Source organism: Cygnus olor, chromosome 15 (assembly GCF_009769625.2).
Source record: "Cygnus olor isolate bCygOlo1 chromosome 15, bCygOlo1.pri.v2, whole genome shotgun sequence".
NCBI classification, from domain to species: Eukaryota; Metazoa; Chordata; class Aves; order Anseriformes; family Anatidae; genus Cygnus; species Cygnus olor.
Window position 1 is genome coordinate 6,859,342 of NC_049183.1, and position 21,857 is coordinate 6,881,198.

General features: G+C 44.7%; 1 protein-coding gene and 1 long non-coding RNA gene across 3 annotated transcripts; one reads left to right on the forward strand and one right to left on the reverse strand.

Annotated features, from left to right (window-relative positions):
- The first annotated feature begins 1,172 nt into the window (after positions 1-1,172).
- Positions 1,173-8,097, forward strand: LOC121078274. Its single transcript, XR_005824519.1, has 2 exons — positions 1,173-1,219; positions 4,362-8,097. It is a non-coding gene; the product is annotated as an uncharacterized LOC121078274 (long non-coding RNA).
- MPG (N-methylpurine DNA glycosylase) lies at positions 2,191-19,246 on the reverse strand. 2 transcript variants are annotated; one of them, XM_040574252.1, is made up of 5 exons: positions 19,108-19,246; positions 13,764-13,908; positions 12,917-13,142; positions 9,684-9,888; positions 2,191-2,709 (listed from the first exon to the last, which is right to left on the reverse strand). In XM_040574252.1, exons 3-5 carry the CDS (start codon positions 13,136-13,138, stop codon positions 2,315-2,317), a joined length of 822 nt encoding a protein of 273 aa, XP_040430186.1. In that variant the 5' UTR covers positions 13,139-13,142; positions 13,764-13,908; positions 19,108-19,246; the 3' UTR covers positions 2,191-2,314. The 2 variants fall into 2 exon arrangements, with proteins under 2 accessions (XP_040430186.1, XP_040430185.1); XM_040574251.1 differs by having other exon boundaries at positions 13,760-13,908.
- Positions 19,247-21,857: the final 2,611 nt, after the last annotated feature.

A 21,857-nucleotide genomic window follows, 5' to 3' on the forward strand; every position in this document is an offset into this window, starting at 1 on the left:
GCAGCTGCAGGGCAGCAAACGAGGGAGCTGGCCTGAATTAAAGCCATCCAGCTGAAAAACAACACACAGGTATGTATGTGGCTCTGTTTCCTCACCCAGTTCAGCAACGCTTGAACAGCTCCCCACAGATGTTCACTATGGCGGGGTCCAAAGCGGCAGCAAGGCAGGGACTTTATGCCGTCAGCTGCAGCAAAGTGCCCGTTTTACCTCTTCCCTTAAGAGTAACGCTGAGCTCCAGCTGCTGCATGGGTGAGGGCAGCGAAGGCCCAGGGCCCTGGGCTAGGGGATGCTGAGATCCTAGGCGCCCCTACAGCTCTGTGCTGTGCATCCAGGAAAGGGGGCAGGAGGAACTTTTGCTTCCGTGGTGGTGGCTTCCAGGGACATGTGGTGTGTGAAGACCATCAGGCTCCTCTTGAAGACCTTCGCGTATACCACACAGACCACACACACAAGCTTGAACTTTTCCCCAGAGCCGCAGGACTGTGAGAGCAGCTTCACTTGCCCACACAGCAGGGGTGAAAAATGCCTTGCCCAACATATCCACCACCAGCAAGGCGCAGCTGCACCGAGGGAGCACAGGGCCCACAGCGTGCTGGATACCTGATGGCAGCTACTTCATTCCAGTCCCTTTTGTGCGTCTTCCCCTGCAGCTGCAAGCAAGGATGTTACAGAAGGACAAAAGCGATGCCTGAGCTAAAATCAGCACAACGTTGCTGCAGGGCCCCGTGGCTCATCCAGTCCCCAGCAAATGCATCTCAGACCATTAATGAGCTGGACATAACTAAGCCCCTTTGGAGGAGCAGGACAAGAGTCTTCTCGTGTGATGGGTGGGGGGCGGTTTGGAAAATTGAACTTTTTCTTGCACATGAATCCTAAAGGTGGAGAGGAATCCCTGTCATCTCCATCTGTGGCTATAGGGATGATGCTGACACAGACTGCTAGATGAAGCCAAGTGCCACACGTCACTGACGGGATGTGGTCGCCTTAGCCCAAGCCCAGGGACACAGGTGAACAACGGACCTAAAGGGGAAGGGGCTAGCCCACAAGCTGCTGGCCATCACCCAGCTGTGCCTGGCTGGCAGGTGAAAAGACAAATCCTGCCCAAGGTCAGCAGGGCACATTGGCTCTAGTACTGCCAGCCTGGCAGTAGCATTTGTGCAAGCTGTGGCTGAGTGCAGCACAGCGCTCCCTCGCCCTCCCACGCCGCGGTCATGTCACGGTAAGGCAGGGTGCAGCGCTCTGTGGGGGAAGTTGCAGCAAAGCTGTGGCACAGAGGTTCCTAACACTGGCTGGTGGCCACTAAATCCTGAGACCCAAGCAAACGTTTGGCCTGGCTGCGTGGCTTGGTGCCATATCTCCAAGGCAAACTGCCAGCAGGGCTGCAGTTCCGTGGGTTTTGCCCTGAATCCTAAGTGCCCCCTCCACACACATCCCCCCACACACCATACCTCATGGCAGGTTGCAGTGCTGCGAAGCAGAAACCTCAGCATTGGTGCTTTCTCTGTGTTCAGGCTCACATACTCATAAGTTTTGAAATGGTCTCAAAAGCAGCAGGAAAACATAAACAAAAAAAGATGAACTTTATAGACTGGAGTAGATTGAACAGGGGCTCTTGTCCAAATCTCTGCTCAAAGAAAATGCGTCAGGTCGGGTCACGCAGGAGCTTGTCTAGAGGAGGTTTGAATGCCTCCCAGGACAGATTGCTCACAGCTTCTCTGGGCTCCTGTTCCAGTGTTTGACCACCCTCATGGCAAAAAAAGTTTTCCATGTAGCTAATGAGAATTTCCTGTTTTCTAGCTTGTGCTCGTTACCTCTCATCCTGCCCCTGTGTACCTCTGACCGAACTCTGGCTCTGCCTTCTCTACACCCTCCCACTAGGTAGTTGTAGGCGACAGTAAGATTCCTCTTTTACCTCCGCTCCTGCAGGCTGATCAAACACAGCTCTCTCATCCCTTCTGTCAGCCCTGCTGCCATCCAGTCTGTTGGCTATTCCCCGGAAGAAGCCAAGTGGGAAGCCTCTACTGGGCAGCAGCACAGCAGGCCAGCATCGCGAGCCTTCACCAGTCAGCCACCTTACCAGAGCCTGGATCTGTTCACAATGCCTTCAGTGCTCAAAACCAACCTCCCTTTTGGCTGGGAGAGCCATGCCCATCTGCAACCCCCAAATAAAATTCCACCTTGCTGTCTTCATTGTGATAAAGTACGTTTATTGTTAAAAACCTACAAGCTGTCCTTGCTGCTGCGACAACGTAGCTTGAGGCTCTCATACAGAGCACAGATCAAGTCCTGGTTGGTGGCACACTCGCAAGACTCATCAGCTGCAAGAGGAGGGTCCCATTACTGCCATCTCTCTCTCTATTTTCTTGTCTACAACACTTACAAATTTGTTTCCTCGTAAATAAAACCTGAGAGGTTTGTGTGACCATTCTCCCCTGTTGCCAACACCAATCCTGGTTGTGGCTACCACATCCTGCTCCCCTGGTAGTTCATGTCCCGGTACCATCCAGATGGCTGCGTCTTGAGTCAGGTCCCTTTGGTCAAAAGCCTTATCAATCCCAAATGCTTGGCAGAGCTTGGAGGGCCCGTTACACAGCTGCCAGTCCTTCAGTGGCTTTGCAGGTCCTTTCCTTGAAGCACTGCGCAGCTCTCGCATCACATCTAAACCCCGAAGAGGCTCCAAAGAACGAAGTAAGACTGCAGCCCCTTCCCCTGTGCAGAACAAGAACCACATGTTAGTACAGGGTTGTTTGTCAAGAGCATCTCCGCACTGAGCCCCTAGGCCAGTGGAAGCACCTCAGTTCTAAGCCTGAGGGAGCAGGGAATTGCCTGAGGCACCAGCCACAGGGCCTGCACTTCTCCCAGGCTGTCACAGCCCCAAGTCAGCTGCTAACCCATGGTCAGCACATTCCCTTCCCTATTCTGAATATCTGGAGTCCCATAACTCTGTGTCCTTGATTCATCAGAGCTGATTTGCTCTTCCTTAACCCCACTTCTTGATGTTCCCAGGTCTCGCTGCTGCTCCAAGGCTTGCCAGAGGACAAGAGGTTTTTCTTATGTCAGCACAATGTTCGGGAATAAATACACATATGGTTCAGTTTTAGCATAACTATCTGAAGCTGCTCCCAAACCCAGTGGGGATTTATAATAAACTCTGATTATAAGATCTCTAGCTAACAAAGGAGAGGAGGAATGAGTGTGGATGCCGCCAACAGAAAGAGACAGCTTGTGGAGTTAGGCTGGACAAAGCCTCCTGGCAAGCAGCGGCAGGCACTGGGAGCAGCCGCTGTCTGGGCTACCGCTGAGGGAGCTTGGGATGGAGGCATTACCAGTGCCAGTACCCTGTCTGAGGTGTGGGTGGGACAACCGTGGCTTTGGGTAACTGCAGGGCTACAGAGGAGTCTGATCTGAATCCTTGTGCCAGCGAAGCTCTCACAGGACGGGGTCCTGGGGCAGGCAGGGGCTGCACCATCTCTGGCTGCAGGATGCATGGCCCTGGGAGCATCCCTTCTGCAGAGATGGCCCATCTGCGACAAGAAGGGAAGAAAGCTGCCATTCTCTTCTGAAATGTGATTTATCACCCTGTTAGGAGCCTTTGGAAACTCCAGCTCCCTATAGCCATTGTGACCAGCTGCTCCCCCTCATTTTGGTGACAGTGAAGCAAAGATACAGCTCTGAGCAGAGAAATTCCCCTGCAAGGAGGATATCCAGCCTAAGTGGGTCATAAATACTTCCTTGATATTTTCCACTGGGGAGCAGGGAAGGTCTTCTCATGACCTTGAGTGGGCGAGCTGAGAGCCTGGCAATGCGATTTCTGTGCTGCCCCACACAGCACCCGTTGTGCTGGGGCCGCCCACGACATTCCTCCTCTCCAGCATCTGCGCTCTGGTGATGCTGCTCCACAAGAATCTCCTCTCCCTCTCCAGCCTCAAACATCTGGAGCCATGCTCAAGCCTGGCAAAGGCTCTTCTGTAGCCCACCAGATCCCTAGGGACCTGCACTTTCCAAAAATAGAATCCCTCTCATATTTTGTACAAGTCCCACAATAAACTACTCTCCTGGGTTCCCAATGAACCTATAAACTGAAGGCCTGATTTCTTGCTTTTGCAAGGTGTGCCTCTTGCCTTGAACCTGCACAGAACCCCCACCGCCCTCAGTGCAGCTCAGTGAAATAAACAGACTTAATTCCAACAGCTGTCCGCAATCTGTTTCCAAACACTCCCTTCTCTAAGGAAGGGGATTGATGCTAATCTAGCAGCCAAAAGCTGCTTCCCTGTATGACAGTGATTTAGAGCTCAAAGCTCATTTTAGATTTTTAAGAACATGCTCCATGTCCTAATTCTGCTTTTCATCCATGCAAACAGAAACATCCTTCATGTTGGGATGCTGTCTCACTCACCAGGAACAACTGTGGGATTCCGAGGAGCTGCTAATTACACTACTTGCCTTCATCCATCACAAATGTAAGTGGAAACTGTGGTTGTGTGTGAATTAAAGCAAGTCCTTGGGAGCTCATGTGAAGAAAGACAAGCCCTCAGAGAAACTCCAGGTGCTCCAGAGCATCTGCACAGCAGTGGCAGGGTGTACCTGGCACTTGTCTCTGGCTGCTCTTTGTGCATTTCCACTAGGAAGTTTTCCAACTCTTTCTAGCTGTGTGCAACACAGACCCCTCTCTGCTCTGAGCCCCTGAGTGTGAGAGCAACACCACGAGAGCTTTAGGAAGAGTCATCAGGCAGGATATGAGTGCAGGGATGCCTTGATGAGCTACTGCTTTCTCTGCCCTCCCAGCCCATGGGCTGACGTTCAGGACCGCCTGAGTGTATTTGCATATCAGAAGTTTTACTTTAACTACTAAATAGTTCCTGACTCCTTCTGGCTCACCTCCTGCCTGCCAGAGTGCTTGAGCCTTCCTTCTTCCCTTCCTGCAGCCTGCCACTGTGAGCTCTTGGGGTCACCTGGCTTCAGCAGCAGCCTGACACAGACACTGCCACCACCACGCCATCGGCAGCAGCGCAGCTTGGGTTCTCTGCTCCAGTCCAGAGACAGTGTATTTACCTCCCATGCCTCACAGAGTCGCTCCATGTACCGAGTAGAGTTTAGAGCCAAAAGCTGGGATCTAGCAGCAATGCAGAGGCCAATTCTCTCCCTGGGCAGCTAGAAATCATGAAATGATAATGAAGTCCCACGCCCGCGCTGTGCAGCTTGCTTCTCCCTCCCTGGATCAACTCCAGCTCTCATTCTTGGAAACAGCTCCTGGCTGCTGTAGAGACGTTTTCTCCTCTCTCCACCCATCTGACTCACTGCTCTCAAAGCACTTCCTTCAAAGTCCTGGTCTAGGATCCAAAAGTTAGGGAGAAGTCCACACTGTGTGACCCTGGGCCTGGGTAGAAAATCATCAGGATCCTGATTTTACAAGAGATTATTTCAGATCTGGCAGCAAAATGCTCACATTGGCAAATGCCTGAGAATAAAATCACAGCAAAGTCAAAGAGAAGCTTGACTGGCATTTATTGTCTTCCTGAAGCGGGGGAAGCCCAGCGTCCCTCTTAGCCCTTGGGAAGGCTCTTTGTACTAAGATTATTCTGCTGTTGCCAAGATTCACGGTAGGACTCATGCACGTTGAAGGACATTGGTTATATTTTTCTATAAACTTTTCTTCCTCTATCTTTTATGATCTCTCCAAAAACACCATGTAGTGACACACTCCATTGCTTCAGGCAGTATCAGTCCTGACACAGTAATGGGAAAGGCCGCTTCCAGTATAGTCCCACGATTCAGCTTTATCTCAGTGATGTACACAAAGATTTCCCCTTCCTCCGTGACAGAAAACACGAGACCACCCTTCAGCTCGTTATGGCTTTATGAACACAAAAACCCAGCCAAGTGGACTTGGCTGAATACACAAAGAGCCTCAACTTCTCGCCTCAACGTGGCGAGGCAACATGCTACAGCTGAAGTGTTTTTGCCATCTGTCGGCAGCATCACGCTGGGCTGAGGACACTACAGTGGTGGTGGGTCTTGCAGTAAAACTTGGTTTTGTAGCTGCTCTACCACACATCTCCGGCAGCACAGCTCTACCGGTGACACACCTCTTCCTATCCCTGAGTGACACCGCTGAGCTTAAAGTCTAGCATAAACCAAATACAAAAAACAGAAGATGTTTATCCCAACTGGTATGAAAACAGACAATGCTACAAGGCTACATATGAAAAAAAGGGAGCTTTAAAGAGCGAGAGGCTCAAGAACCAAATACCTCATTCTTGAGAAGGTATGCAGAGGGCAGCACGGAAGAGAGGCATATAAAGCCTAGCACATATGGTACTGTCTTAGACCCTGAGCTGATTAAGAAACAAAAAGCTGCCTGCACAATTCAAGTCAGAGTTTAACTGCTGTCTGCTGCAACAGTCCAACCTGTGCTGCTTGCGTGGTCCCAACAGCGCATGTGTCCGGGACAGCCCTGTGTAGCAGCTATGCCAAGAAGGTAGCAAAACACAGGCAGCACAGAGAGCAGGGCGCTTTGATCTTCCTCCAGTGAAAGTACAGCTGCTTTCATTAAGCTAACAGCTCCAAATCAGTGCTCTGGTCGCTCAGTTCAAGAAGCTGAGCCGCGGCAGGACAGCTGCCAGTGGCTCTCTTGAAACGCGCTCCTTCCTCATCAGGACCCTGCTGTGGAAGCAGCACAAGGGCTTGCGAGCAGTGCAAAACTGGTCAGTTTGACCCGAGCCGGCACAGTTACAGCAATACAAGGTCTCAGCAGGGGCACAGAAATGCTGGGGAAAAGCAGTGGTTGAGACAACAGAATTCTGGATACAGAACAGGCGTTTCCAGCATGAGGGCCAGATCACACTACTACAGCTGGTAGACGTGGCCACCCGATCTGAAAGACCAAAGCAGGGCACTGCTGGGGCAGCAAACCTAAGGCTGCAAAGCAAAATCTGCTGGGCATTTCCTCCTGCACCCCAACCCTGCAGAGTACAGAAAACTCACGTAAAGGCCTCGGTCACCATCAAAAGCTTCCCTTCTGACCTCACAGTCAACTTCCCATAGCAAAACAGGCCTAAACGAATAATTGATTACGCAAAAGTCATTGTGCAGTAACAGCTGACATTCAAAGAGAGAAAAATCATTTCTAGAGCAAGGGCTCTGATAGCTGTGGTGCCCGAGAACAGACAGGGAACACAAATACTTCCAGGGCCTGTTCTTACACTTCATCATCTCAGACTCTGTGTCCCCACAGCACCATATCAGGGCTGCAGAGCAGACAGAGGCTGAGTTCTTTTCTTTTTACAGCACAGGAAGATCCTGGCAAAGACAGGTAATAACTTACTAACAGATCTTTTTGTTTCATACAAGTTTTCTCTCTGCTTTAGTGCAGAGACCCACTGTCTTGGGCATTGCTTAGGGAACAAAATGTCTGATCACACACATGGGAGAATGTCCTAATGCAACACCAATAACATAAGAAACTAAAAATAAAGCTAAGTGCTCTCCTAAATCTTCAAATTTCCAAACAGCCTAACTTTTAAAGGTGTGGCTTGGAGCTATTTAGGAAGAGGGATATAAACTCTTTGTTAGCCATAATCACAGAAAAAGCAAAGAGACCCCAGAGGGACTGCCTGAAGTTTCACTCACTGTGAAAGAGGTCACCTGGTATTCCCCCAACCAGGCTCTAAGCAGACCTGGAGCATTCCCTGTACTGAAAAGTTAGCTCCATCTCTGGGGGGGGGGGGGGAAGGAGTGGAAGTCAGGGGAAAGATATTTATTTGGAAACAGGCAGGAACAGTACCCTGACACTGTTCTGTGCTTTACTGTGGTGTAAGATGGCAGCCAGGGAAAGAACTGATTTCTCCCGAAACCAGCCTCAGGCTTTCTGCTAATTCTCACGTCATTCAGTATGAACTTTGCTAACATGCATCCAGGTCAAAATTGAAATGGCTTAAGGTGGGGTCAATTTGTGCATGTTTGAAGATACCAGGGAATCCAAAAAAACACCTTTCCACTTCTCCATTGTTCCAATTTGCTGCCCCCAGCAATACCATATAGTATTGCCACATGTAAACCCCTTTATATGTTACTCATATAAAGCAAGTTGATCCACCATCCTGAATTTGTGGTGTTTTTTTTTGTTTGTTTTGTTTTTTTTTGCCTTCTGCCCAGGTGCATAAATGCCACTACAGAAGCCTTCCTTCAGGCTAAAATACAGGACAAGCATCTTCTCTATCTATGGTAAGATGGGAAAAGCATCTCAGGTACAAATCTTCCCCCAAATTCTTTCTTTCAACACATCTGCATGTGGGCAGATAAACTGAAGGAGTAACCGTGGATGCATCCCGTGACATAAGAAATGTACAGCCATGCTGTTTACTTCAGCGTCTTCCTGACAAAGTTGGTAGTGAAAGCTGTGCTTTGCGTCAGCATAGCTGCAGCTATGACAGCCTAATGAAGAATATAAACAAGTGTGTAACAAAAATCTCCAAACTAATTCCATCAAAACAGCGAGCTCATTGACTGTTTTGCTACAAAACTAAACATAGGTATATAAGGGAAAATTTCCGAAAGCACAGATTTCAAAGAAATCTTTTAGAATTCAAAGGCTAAGCATCTTTTTTTTTAAATAAAAATTATTATTCCTAATATTTCATACACTAAGAACCCCATCCTGAACAAAAAAACATTCTTCTTTCATTATCTGAACAGATTTGGCAGAGACATCGTAATGAAATTCACGTGTTCATCCATCAGACTCCAGACTTCCATTTAGGAAGTCAGGCTCTTTCCCCACAGTATTACCTGGCACTGTTTTTCTGCTTGGCTCCTGTCCAAAGGCCAAAACCTGAGGATTAACGGTCACTGTGACAGCATTTGCTTTCCAGTTAGGAATATACAAGCACGGTTTTTTGTTTGTTTGTTTTTGTTTTTAAGATCTATCTTTGCAATGGTGAAAAAAAAGTTTTTGAGATTTTTCAAACAAAGTGTTTACTCTAAGAAATACATGCTGCCATTTCAAGGTGTCTAATTAACCAATAACTTTATTCCAAGGCAAACATTGTCATTTGTAAGTAAAGCAAAAAAAAAGGTCTACAAGCAACACCTGCTTGTTAAAAGGAGAATCATTTGATTAGGGCTTTTATTATCTTGAGAATAATAGAAGATTAAAGATCCTGTAACAGCCTGTTTTTTTTCCAGTGTTTTTTTGTTTGTTTGTTTGTTTGTTTTTTTCTCCTTAAGATACAGCAAAGCAGCTAAAATGGTCCTACAGTGACTACTTGCTTACACTTAGACATCACCACCTTCAAGGAACAAAGCTCACGGACTCACATGAATAAGGCAGCAGCTCTGGTCATCAAAACTGAAAGCTCCATCCTGACAAGATTCCCTTCCAGCCCTTGATCTTTATTTCTGCATCTGAACAGCCATAGAGCTTGCAGTTGGGACAAAAACCCCATGTGGCTGGTCACTGCATAGCCAGAGATGGGCCCTGCTTGTAGCATCTGAAGCTAACACACTGGCCACAGCTACAAACCGTTTACAATGGCAAAACTAAGGTCGCAAGGAAAGATTATGACAACAAGTCATTGACTTCACAGCGTCCATAGGGAACTCATGAGTGACTGCAACACAGCAAATGTAGATTGAAATATCAGACCCATGCTGTAGGCATTAAATCTCTTTCAGCCTCAGCTTACCTTGGCTGGAAACATTCACGCAGAAGTAAATCCCATAGATCTGATACACGTACAGGGTTCCTGGTTTCATGAACATCGCTGCGTTTCGCTGAGTTTGCTTCCCACCTTTCGAGTGGGAAGCTTCATCTTCCCCACCCAGATAGGCTTCTGTTTCAACGATCCTCCCCCAGAGCTCCCTGCCATCAGGAAGTCGGCGAACTAAAATCTGAAACAGAGGTCAGAGGGCATCAGTTAGCAACCCCCTGTACAAAACAACCACAGCACAACGGTTGTGGAAGCAAGTCAGAAAAAAGGGCACGATGGTACAACCTACTCTCCTCTACCTCCATGAGTTCAGTCTGTAAGCTAATAAGAACTCTTTCAGTTTCTACTGTCTGGGCCACATCCCAATACAAGAAATTTCTACCTGTCATTCACTCAGCAAAATGCTTGGAGGGTCTAGATGTTACAGTATCATACACAACAAATTTATGACCATATATACAATAAAGCAGCAATCTCCACAGCCCACAGAGCTTCTTTTGTGGTTATTTTCTATATTCTCTCAACCCAGCAGGAGAGCTAGAGGTTTAAGGCAAAAAAGCACCACTAATATCAACTCTGAAGCACCACAAATATGTATTCCTTCAATCAGAAGAAATATGACAGTAGCATAATTAAATAACTACTGTGATTGGATAGTCTCTCCTAGAGGTGTTTCAAAAAAGCCCTAATGACTATAGAGACAGAAGTACTATTGATACTTTGGTTATTTTCTACACCATGGAGAGGGCAGTTGCAGGAGAGCTGGAAAGTGGCTTCAGGCAGACAACAAAGGATCTTTGTTACTGCAGTGTGCTCCTCACTGCTGCTACCTCCTTAAATAAAACAAAGTAGATGGGGAAAAACACAACCACAACAGTGAAAAGATTCTCTAGAAAAATAAACACTAAACTCTGTACAATATTTTTTTTGTTGTTTGACCTGATTTCTAAACTTTTTTTTTTTTTTTTTTTACTTGATGTGTGTTTATAATATACTGCACTATGGTCTCATCAGTCTAATTATAACATGTTCTGTGCTTCCATACTTAAAAACCGGCAATTCAAAAATGACTTACAAGAAACAAAGCATACTTCCTAATAGATTTTTTTCCTGGATTGTTAATGCAGTTGTTGACCTGATCCAGTACAGATGCTCCAGAAGTCTGTCTTAATGTTGCAACTCCTATATATCACGTTTTCCCTACAGCAGTTCCCAAATCATTGAAAACATTTTATTGTTTTTGTGAACAACAGTGACTTCAGAAAAGCACCCGTGTCTGTGAACACCCCAAAAGCACACCCACGTGGCCAAATTTCTCTTTCAATACGATGAAGTGCAATGGCAAAGTTACAATTTTAAGAGTATGCAGGCATTTCCCTCACTCTTCAGACAAAATATTTACAGTTATAACAGTTTAAAATAATAAGTAATACTAACAAACCAGGCACCTCCAAAATCTGGTAGAGCAAAGATAATGAAAGTAAACACTAAACTACCAATGCAGTTACAATTATATCAAAATGAAACCATAGATTACATCATGGGAGACTGAGAGTTATACATTAAAGAAAATCTAAAATTAACACAGAATTTGCCTGTTTTGTAATTCTAGGCTTAAATAGGATAAGTATGGAATTGGGACTAAAATATCATCTGCCTGGGGCAACAGAATGCATGAGGATGTTGGAATCATTAAGACAAAAAAAATGCACTAGTACAAGAAAACTTCAGGTATCTTCATATAGACTAAGAAAATACCACAGTAGGGTTGGCCACAGACTATATTTTTTAGATACCAACAAATGTTGGTACATAAACTCTCAAAGTGATCCAGAGCAAAATGCAAAGTGTCCTCCAAAGGCTCATCTCTGAAAAAAAACTTTCATGAAGTTGTTCAATTTGTTGAACTTTCAGCCATGAAGTATAAAGATCAGTGTCCTTCCACAAGCTTTCAGGTCTAAAAATAATCTATTACAGTATTGCTTACCAGCAAAAAGGGGAAACTACATAAAATGAGGAAGCTTGTTAGGAAGAACTTAAAAGAGGCAGCCAAAGGCCAAAGCAGGAAAGGCAAGCCTCTAGCAGGAAGTCTATAAAGAGCAAATACACATCATGACGTCTGAGAGAAAAGCTGAGAAAGAACAAAAAAACCCAGCAGGGTTAAAAAACCAGCAGGGCAAAGGCATCAATTACAAGCAAGACAGTATCCTTCAAAAATAAAACCAAAGCTAGACACAGCAATACACGCCAAAAACAACAGTTAGTGGAACAAATTCCTGAAGTTATCTAAACCAATGAGAACCCAGAGAGTTCACCCTACAGATAATAAAGGTATATTAAAAAAAAGTCTCAGATAAGATTGTAGCAGTAAAACTAAAAATACATTTTGCAGTTGTGTTTAGGAGGTCCCAGACTGGAACTTTTTATAGGAAGGAACTCCCTCCCATAAAGAGAGCCGGAGGGTTTTCTGAAGGACTTGCTGAGCAGAAGAGACACACTTAATCTCCCATACTCTGATTTCCAAAGGCTTTCAGCAAGGTCCACAAATTCCTCAAAATTTCTGCAGTGGGATAAAGTAGAAGTACTTTCATGAACAATTACTTGAAAACTCAGAAACAAAAGGTAGGAATAACAGGTCAGAGTTTAACTGTGGGACTGTGGAATCCCAGAGGCCTCCATGCTAGGGCTTACGTTGCCTCACATATTTGTGTTAATAATCTGGGTAAGGTGATTGTTAGCAAGCTCCCCATCTCTACTGGCAATACTGAGTTAAGCAGAACAGCAAAAATAAAAGCAGATAGTGCGAGACACAACTTTCATAGTGTACTTCCAGGTGAGAATGGAATATTCCAGTACCCTATGACAGTGGATATTGGTCAAGAAAGGCCAAGGAGCTGGCATGCTATTAGCATCTTAAGATATAAAGTGGAGGTAGAGGAGAAAATGATGTTGACTGCGCAGCATTACTTTCCAGTGGGCAAAGCAGGAGCCAAAAACAAATAAAGGAATACCTTTATGTCTTCATCCAAAACAGATTTAGCTACTAGTCTTTAATTTCCTAAACTTTACAAGAGAAAAAATGAGGAGAACAGTATTCCTAAAATAGAAAAGCCCTAGGGTCAAATTGCAGAAAAAGAATTTCATCCTTTTACACTAAATTATTAGCTAGCGCATGCTCCAGCACAGTAATCTCAGTGTTCATGTCTTACCTGTCCTAGAAAGGATTTGGCCAGACTAATACAGGGCTGGCTGAAAAAATCTGCTTCTAGCTGGAAAGACTTTTTTTTCTGTGTTGCAAAATATTTGCTGCTTTTTGGAGAAGAGTCCCCATCAGGAGTGGTGTTCAGGTTCTCCAAAGCATCAGAGGGAGGGATGCTGGAGTTGCTTTGGAGAGCACTTAATTCAGCCAACAGCTTTCTTTTTCTTGGCATAGTTCTAGAAAATAGATATAAACATAATTAGAGATGTACAGCTTATTTAAAAGTAACTCATGTCCACAAACTCTTATTTTTACACATCTCTCCACAACAATGAATCTGAAAGGTTAGACAACTTAGGCAAACTACAGAAGCAGGTGACATATTTAGCCGGGTCTACATCAGGTTAAGCAAATACCAGGCTCTGCTGATACACAAATAGAAAATGGCAGTTTGAGTTTTCATCTTGTAAAAACTCCAGATAGAAAATAACTCAGTTCCACGTAGCAGTAAAAATATGTTTGCTTTTAGGTTAGGAAATTCAGAACTTGAAAATAAATATGAAGCAGTACTATGTTAGTTCTCCAAAAAAGGAGATGTTAAGCAGACAAAAAAGAATACAAAACAAACACCCTGAAAATTGTGCCAAGTTAGAAAGTTCAGAGAAGTGATGTATCAATCATTTTATACAGTAATGTAACTGGATAACAATCTAAGTCTCCACAGGGCACAGAACATTTGAGATGGGAGATTTGAGATGGGAGATGCCCTATTTACAGTCATAGCGTCAAACTTGTTTATCATGCTGTAAAAATGTTTCTATTAAGACCTTCACAAAATAAGCTTTAAACTCACCTACCAAAGAGATGAAGTGCAGTCTGTTCCAGCCTACAGTATGTATTCGTGACAACTACATAAGACAAAATTGTTCTTTTAGATTTGTCACCAATTTACTACGCGAGATTCAAAAGTTAGTTTCTTTTTCTGTGCTGCAGTCCTTATACCTGTCAAAGAAGAACAAAGTTATTTATTCACTCTGTAAAGCTCTTTGAAATCTATGTTGGCTAACAGCATGATGTGGGAGCTGGGGGCGATGGATTAGCGCCGTGACTCCAGCTAGCTTTGGTTGGAGCTATTTTACTGCAGGAACATCTGCAGAGCACAACACAGAAGTGAGCTGTTTTTTGAGAGTTGTGTATGCTGCTCTTGGTTCTTACTGGACTCTCAGAACCTCCCAGGTAGGCTAAGACATTTTGGAGCTGTAGGTCATAATACCAACAAAGCATCATTTACTCAGGAACAACTTACAGTTTTCTATTTCTTCTCAGGGTCTAGCAAAAGCCAATCTCCCAGCTGGGACATTGTCACTTTTGGAAATGCTCTTTATTTAGCCTTTTTTATATAAAAAGGCTAAGAAAACAGTGGGAAAAAAATGCACTTTTCCTGTACTCCAACAATACCGGATACACAAAAAGCTGAAACCAAACTTTAAAAAAAATTCCCCCCCTCGCGTTAAATTTGGAAAGTGTCAGGCTCAAAAAGGGAGTTGTATAAGAGACTGCAATGACATCAGGTTTTAAAAGATGCCTCACCAATGCTAAAATTCAACCACATCTAGAAACAAGGGAAAAAAGCAAGAGTTCAACATCCTATGTAAGTGGAAGTCACAAGAGACCTACACACAGATGAATCTGCAAGGGAAGCATGTACATAGTTAAACTGCTGCCACTCATTCTTCACTAGATCAGGAGCTTTTAAAAATGCCTACAAAACCTTTTGCCATCAAAAATGATCTGTAGCTTGCTCTGATATTTTTCACAAAGACATCAGCAACAGTTTCCTTTATTTGCACTGAAACAATAATGAATCACAAGTGCCGTTCCCCGGTACTGTTATGTTCTGCTGCAGAAGTAGAGACACATGCATATAAAGATACGCAGCAAGAAAATCACAATGCCATGACTTGCAAGAAGATGGTATGTTTGTTTCTTCCTGAACATCTAATTCTTTATGGCAATAATTTAGTGATGTTAGAGACTTGGCATAGAATGGCCAACTCCATGCCAAGCATTCTGCTCTGGACCATAGCTTTCACTTTGTATCAATTCTTGAAAATTGTATTAGAAGTCACCGACCTCCCTCAGACAAAATTGCCTGTTGGCCTTTGCAAACAGGAGTCCTGCCTGGAAAGGAGGATGTGGATGGGAAAGGGGGTTGCGTGAAGGAAGGGACAGAAGAGGAATACTTCCCCATATCAGGCTAACTTCTAAAGAGTCAATCAAAGGAATGCTTCACACTGCAGACTACCCCCAGACTCTTCTGACAGCGTTAACCGGAACTTCCAGATCACCAGCAGTACACGAAGACACGCTGAAAACATGGCCAATTTGTGTGGAGCACAGTTGGTAAGTTGTGCTTTTATGGAATGCAACATCAGAAACAGGATCTGGGTTGCCTGGCACCTATTGCCTTTCCAGTTAAGTAATTCTTAAAAGCTGGAAGTGCTCTCACGGACATGTTACACTGGCAGCCCAAGGGCACTTGTAATTTCATTGTTATAGGCTGATCTCACACAGACCTCAGCATCTTCAGCTCTCATTAGAAACAGCCTCATAGTCATGAGAAACGCAGAGCCTACAAAACGTGATTTCTTTAAGAGCAAAAACCCAGACTGAAGGGAATGCAATACCATTCCAGAAACCCAGGAAACCCCCAGTGTACCCGTTGTCTCCCTGCTTGTTCATACCAAGATATGAAACAAAAAACTCTACGCCTCAAAGCCTATCTACATTTTCTACAAAGAATGTTGCTTGAAACAAGTCCCTTCTTGCCAAATGAAAAAGCACACTGCAGAAGACAGTGCATATCAAGTACCCAAGCCCTATTCACTCGGGAAGTAAGAGACACCATCTCTTCTTATGCGAGTCTACAGACAAATCCTACAACTCTTTATTTCCATCTAGATTTTCTTGCTGGTATAGTAAACAAGTTATACTTCTATATCGTGTGCCTCAAGTAAGAATCAGCTGTGGGTTCAACACTTTTTGCTAATCCCGTTGTAACCAAACTAGCTACAAGTCGTTAAGCACATGTGTATACATACACAGAAACGTAGGCAAGGTGGGAAGAAGAAGATCAAGATGTCCATCCCAGGAAAGGTAAAAAGGACAACATGATAAAGCGACACAGGAGTCTTAACCCACCTCCTCAGTTCTGTTACCCAGTTCAATCCATGGCTACAAGCAACCTCACCACTGCTTTCTGACTACGCCCAGTTCCATCATCCTCCTTCTGAGATAAGGGTACCAGTGCACACAGTTTTCAAGGGGCTGGCACACCGCATATACAAAGAGACCTTTAGTGTATTTTCTCTTTTGCTGAGATGTAAAATACGACTTGTCTTCCTTACTGATGAAGAAAGCTTCAGAGAATTAGTCATTAAGGCTCCAAAAACTCACTCATTTTGTGTGTGAAATTAGGACTGCACCTGCACCCACGTGAATCAGTTTACATTTGCAATTGAGCTGCCATTAATGTTAAGCCATCTGGAAACACTTACAGTCAGAGCCCTGCACCACTTACAGGTCCTTTAGGAAAGGTTGCACAGCACATCCCTGCGGCACTCCAGTGGTGACATCCCCTCATCACCAGGGCTGCCCATTTACTCACACCCTCTTCCCTATCTGCATGAAGTGTTTATGACAGGTTGACTTTCTTCAGACATTTGTTTCACTCTGATTTCTGCCCCCCCCCCCCAACGTTCTGTTTTTAACTGAGTGCCAAACTTGAAGTTTAAACGAAAGCAAAAAAGTTAAATACAATATTGACAATGGATGTTAGCTAGCTCAGCCTCCTGAGATCTAAGTTAACCAAGGCATTAAGAAGCAGCATTTAGAGAGGCCACAAAACACGGATCTGCAGTTCTTTTTTTTTCTTTATATCTACATTATATGTAGCAAACCTACTTCGAGTATATTTGGCTAATCATCCAAGAACTATGAGTTATTTTTGTCTGCCTATATGATAACAGTGAGAACAATCTTGATTTGTAAAGCATACTCAAAGAGCTCGAAAATGATACAGCACTTAACTCTTAGGTACCTATTGTATAAAATTATCCTAGAAAACACGTTCCTTCCCCAAACCTTAACGTTGCATGAGAAACAATTTAGTTTAGGCATGGGGGTTTGACTCGATGACCAAAGACACTTCTCCAAAGCCTTCATTAATGCACTGACAAAAAGGAAAATGTGTGACTAAAATGCTCAAACTTCCAAATAATATCCACAAAGAGTCCCACTTAAGAGTTCCTGCTGAAGTACAGTAACTTAAAGACCAGGAAGAAAAACATAAGACACAAAGATTTACCCACAGAAGGATCCAGGAGTTATTCCCTGCATAAACATGGAAGCAAAGGGTTCTTGCAGTTCCTCCTAAGAAGTCAGCCATGAGGCTCAGACTCAGAGAAAGGACCCACTCCATATCCAATTTTACAGAGGAGCAATGTGTGAAGTCCTATGAGAAGTTTTCGACAGGCAGGGGGGCAAGGGACAGATTATTTCCTTCAAATTTCAGGTCGGCTACTCAAAGAAAGGCCTTAGTATTCAAGCTTTGTTCAACCTGAACTCTCCAACAAGACCATATGGAGGGAATCACAGCCACACTTCGTAATCAGTCATGAGACAGACTCAGTAACAGCTAAGATGCTGCTCTAGGAGATTAAATTGGGACTGATTCAATGCACATGTTATGAGCCTGTCTCCTTAGTGAGAAAGTCCCTTTCTTCAATTTTCAACCAAAGGAAAGACTTTTCCTGCATTTAGTGATTCAGGGTTAATCTTTACAGTTAGAGAGAGAATATTTGCCTGTGCTTTGCATTCCGTTACCAGGCATTGTTAAATAATTCAAGTAAGAAAACAGAACACTTGATCAAAGCCTTAATGGATGATGATCTGTTGAGATACTATTGTAAATGCAGGTTAAAATAAATAGCTGATGTAATGTCCACCACAATAACGAGCATTTTCAAAATCCCCAAAGTCTTCAGGCTCTACGTAAACAATGAAGGATCTGAGGAGAGAGGCCAACTTCCCGCACAGCTTTGGATCATATGCTGTATGGGACAAAACTAGCTTGCTAGTGGCAATGAGACAAAAAACATCTGATGATGTAATACAGGAACAAAAGCTAAAGTTTCTCCTATAAAAAGACACTTCCAGTAATCTAGCAAATCCCCACTTATTGTAGAGGCCGTGAAAATATGAGTCAGACATAGATATGAACTAGTACAGCATGAATACGGTCCCTTTCGTGCCACAGTAGCCTTGATTTTAACACGGCATTCTTATTTAGAAAAGCCTCCATTTTCCAAAACAGATTAACAGCACATTTCCTGTAGACTGGGTATTTCCCCTCCTTATAGGGTCTAATTCATACCATTTTTTATTTTTATTTTTAGCACGCACACATCTGTACAACAGTTGGCCTTCCAGCATTTAGCTGTGAAATCACCCATCTTCCAAGATCTCTGGAGCATCTCTGACCGATTCCATTATCTGTGCATTTCGTTATGTACAAAAATGCCAAAGGAAGCTCTGCAGAACAGAAGTGGCAGGACAGGAAATCACTGTGCACCCAAAGGCAGCCGTCCATTTCATTACGCTTTATTTAATCAGCAGATCACGCCTCTTTCACCCCAGCCCCAACTGCATTCACAGAACGGGGATGCTGTTTTCCCCTCAATGTTCATTACATGGTCTTTGCAACATCTTAAAGCCAGAAAGTGTAGTAAAAAATAGTTTTTTATAGTATTAGAAAGGGATGTTTCGATACACAAGACTGAAATAAACAGCACTGGTGACCGTGAAGACAGCTGCAAGAGCGTCTTTTTCTAGGAGATAGGTGGGAAGAAACACCGGGAAGCGTTTGTCACTTGTGCTGGTGGAATCCTGCAGAGCAGGAGCCGTGCCAGCAGCAGCACCGGGGCCCTGCCAGCACACCGCTCCCAAGCCGCAGGACACCCCAATCACCACGGTCACGTCTCACAGGGCAGCCCCGTCCTACCGACGCCTCTAGGCCGCGCACGCTGGCGCCGGGCCCCGGCTGCGGCGGAGGCGGCCCCGGGGGGAAGACGCGGCCCCGCAGCCCGCCCGGGGTGGGCCCGGCAGCGGCCTCCAGCCCGCCCGGCCCCGCAGCACACGCACCTGGCTGGGGCCGCGCCGTGCCGGCCGCTGTCCCGCGGTGCCACCTGGCCGGGCCGGACTGGGCCGAGCCCGGCTGGGCCGGGCCGCTGGCGGGCACCGCCTCCCGGTGAGGCCGCCGCCCGCCCTACGCGGCCGTGAGGGGCCGGGCTGCTGAGGGGCGCCCCGAGAAGGGCTGGGGGAAGGCGGTGAGCTTTGTAGCCCGTGTGTGTTCCCGCAGGCCTCCCTCCGTCCTTGTCAGCTGCGAGGAGGAAGCGTTCAGGCTTTCAGAACAGGCCCAGAGAGCGCTTGCGTTTTGTCACCCTCCAGTCAGCGAGGCAGGGCTCTTGCTGTGCTCGCAGAGAAAGCGTTTCTTGCTTCTTAATCTTGATTTAAGGATTGAAATGATTGAGCTGCTGCTGCGCTGAATGCTGCTACGCTCATTCACTTCTTCACTAGTAAAATGTCCCGTGGATTTTTGGCCTTACCGTCTCCTGTGTCCAGGCACCAGGCTCTTACTACTTTGTCGGACTAAAAAGGCCTCTATTTTTTTTCCTGCCATCTTCTCACGGTGTAGATGGTGATGGTCCACAATCAAATCAATTTACAACTCTTTCTCTGAGCTTGCTTGATCTTTCATTGTAATTCTTTTATGGACCACAGATTGCTTTGAACTCTTCCTGGTTTTCAACATCGACTTTCTGACATGTTGCTGCTTCATATTAATAACACCCAGAAAAATGAAATAAAGGGGTGAATATACATTTCAGTGAATATGAATGGTTACAAGCTGACTTCATAGAAAGCTGCATTAATTATTCCCTCAGTTCTCTGAATAACAAGTGTCTGGCCTGCAGAAGAAGATTCTTGGCTTTGGCTTTTACCCAGATGGAGCGTATGGTCAAAACGGGGTCAAAATAAGATTTTCCTCACCACTTTCTGGAGATACACAGGGCTATGGATTCATAAACAAGTGTTTGCATAAAGGGTACTAGGAAAGGTCTGATTGATCAAAATGTATTTATTTCCTATTTATGCAATAAAATGCTGATTACCCTGCTGGGTTCCAGGGTAGCCTTAGCTAGGACAGCACCAAGTCACTTGGAGATGGTTAGGAGCCAGCCATGCAGAGAAGGAGCACTTAGTGTCTGTCTCATTCATAAATTTGCAGGGAAGGATAACTTAGTTTACTCACCAGCATTTTAGGAGACATCAGAAGCCTTGGAGGTGCGGTCAGATGTATGAGTGGCTAAAGATGGCCTTGTGGAGGCACAAAATGACATGAAGAAAAAACTAATACACTTTGTAACTCAAAACAATACCAAGAATGCACTGAAAAGTTGCTAAAACTTTCTGGTAAAGCATGATAGCACTGATATTGTACTGCTGTAGAAAAGAAAGGGCAGGAAATATACACACATATTAAAGTTATTAATATTTTAATTGGAGATCTCTATATAACTTTGTTTTGTTAAACTGGACAAAAATAAGCTCAAAATAGTTAGGATTCCCTGCAGAAATACTGCTGTCCAGCTGCATAAATGCATTTAGCTTCAGTGGGAAATCAGTTGCTTGTGTTATTAGCAAAGAAATCAGGAGATATATATATATATAAAATCATAAACAGTGTTGATTGCCTGAATGTCTCCAGAAGAGCTTAGCATCTTGGACTTCCTTACTTGCATGGTTAACATCCCAGCTTTAATATGGTGTCAATATAAGAAAGGAAGGCCTAGAATGTGTATAAAAAGGAAGATAACCAAGCATCAAACTGGCCTTTCATCAAATTCTGAAAGCTAAATGTGAAACTAAGAAAGAATGAGAGATGTAGAAAGGATTTCCTGATGTCAGACTAGTTCAGCTCTGCAGACTTTCTCCTATAGGAGTCTGTGGGACAGGCACTTTCAGGAATGCTGGCTTCTTTGATGACGGATCTATTTCATGCACAAAGGAAGTATTTCAAGCTTTTAACACCTGAAGAATGCAAATTGCTCCAAGCTACAGCATATGCCATGTTCTTCATTTGTCCAATAACTTCACTGTAACAGAATTAAAACCTAAAATAGCTTCTTGTAAAAACTGATCTGTTTGGGAAGATTGAAATTTTCCTGTCTACTGGGCAAAAGCATTTTTTTTTCCCTTGAAAGGAACGACTTGGAAGCCGCTGTTAGAAAATCTGGCTTTTTGAGACCTGGGATCTGCAGCATGCTGGATGCATACGGAGGGCTGGGCTTTTCTTGGAGCAAACACTGTATTTGCAAAATGGTTCTCGACAGCTTCCAGGATATGATGACTGTTGACTTACCTTCCTTCTACAGTGAGGACAGCAGATCAGCATGGAAGCAGAAGAAAGCACAAAGGACAGATTTCCAAGTTTTCCCTGTGTAAGATACCAAATCAAGTTTTTGTGATATTCGCTGAAATTGGATTTTGTGTCCAGTTTGAAAGAGACTTGGAGTCAGCTCCCCACCAGTGGCTGTTGACTGGCCACTTTGCGTGGCCACACGACTCTCACCAGGACTTGCAAGACAGCTGCAAAGTTTTATGAGCCAACTACTGAAGAATTCCTGTAGATGAAAATGCTCCAAACAGCACAGGGTTTTTATGGCACCCACTCCTGGCCTCTCCTGACATCCAGTCTTGGCTGCTGCTTCCTGCTTAGTTTCAATTGCCAGCGTCTTGTTCAGAGCTATTTCCAGTCAGTGTCTGTTAGAGGTATGTACACACAGCCCTCAAATTAGTACCAGAACTAACCAGCTACTAGAAGGCAGAAG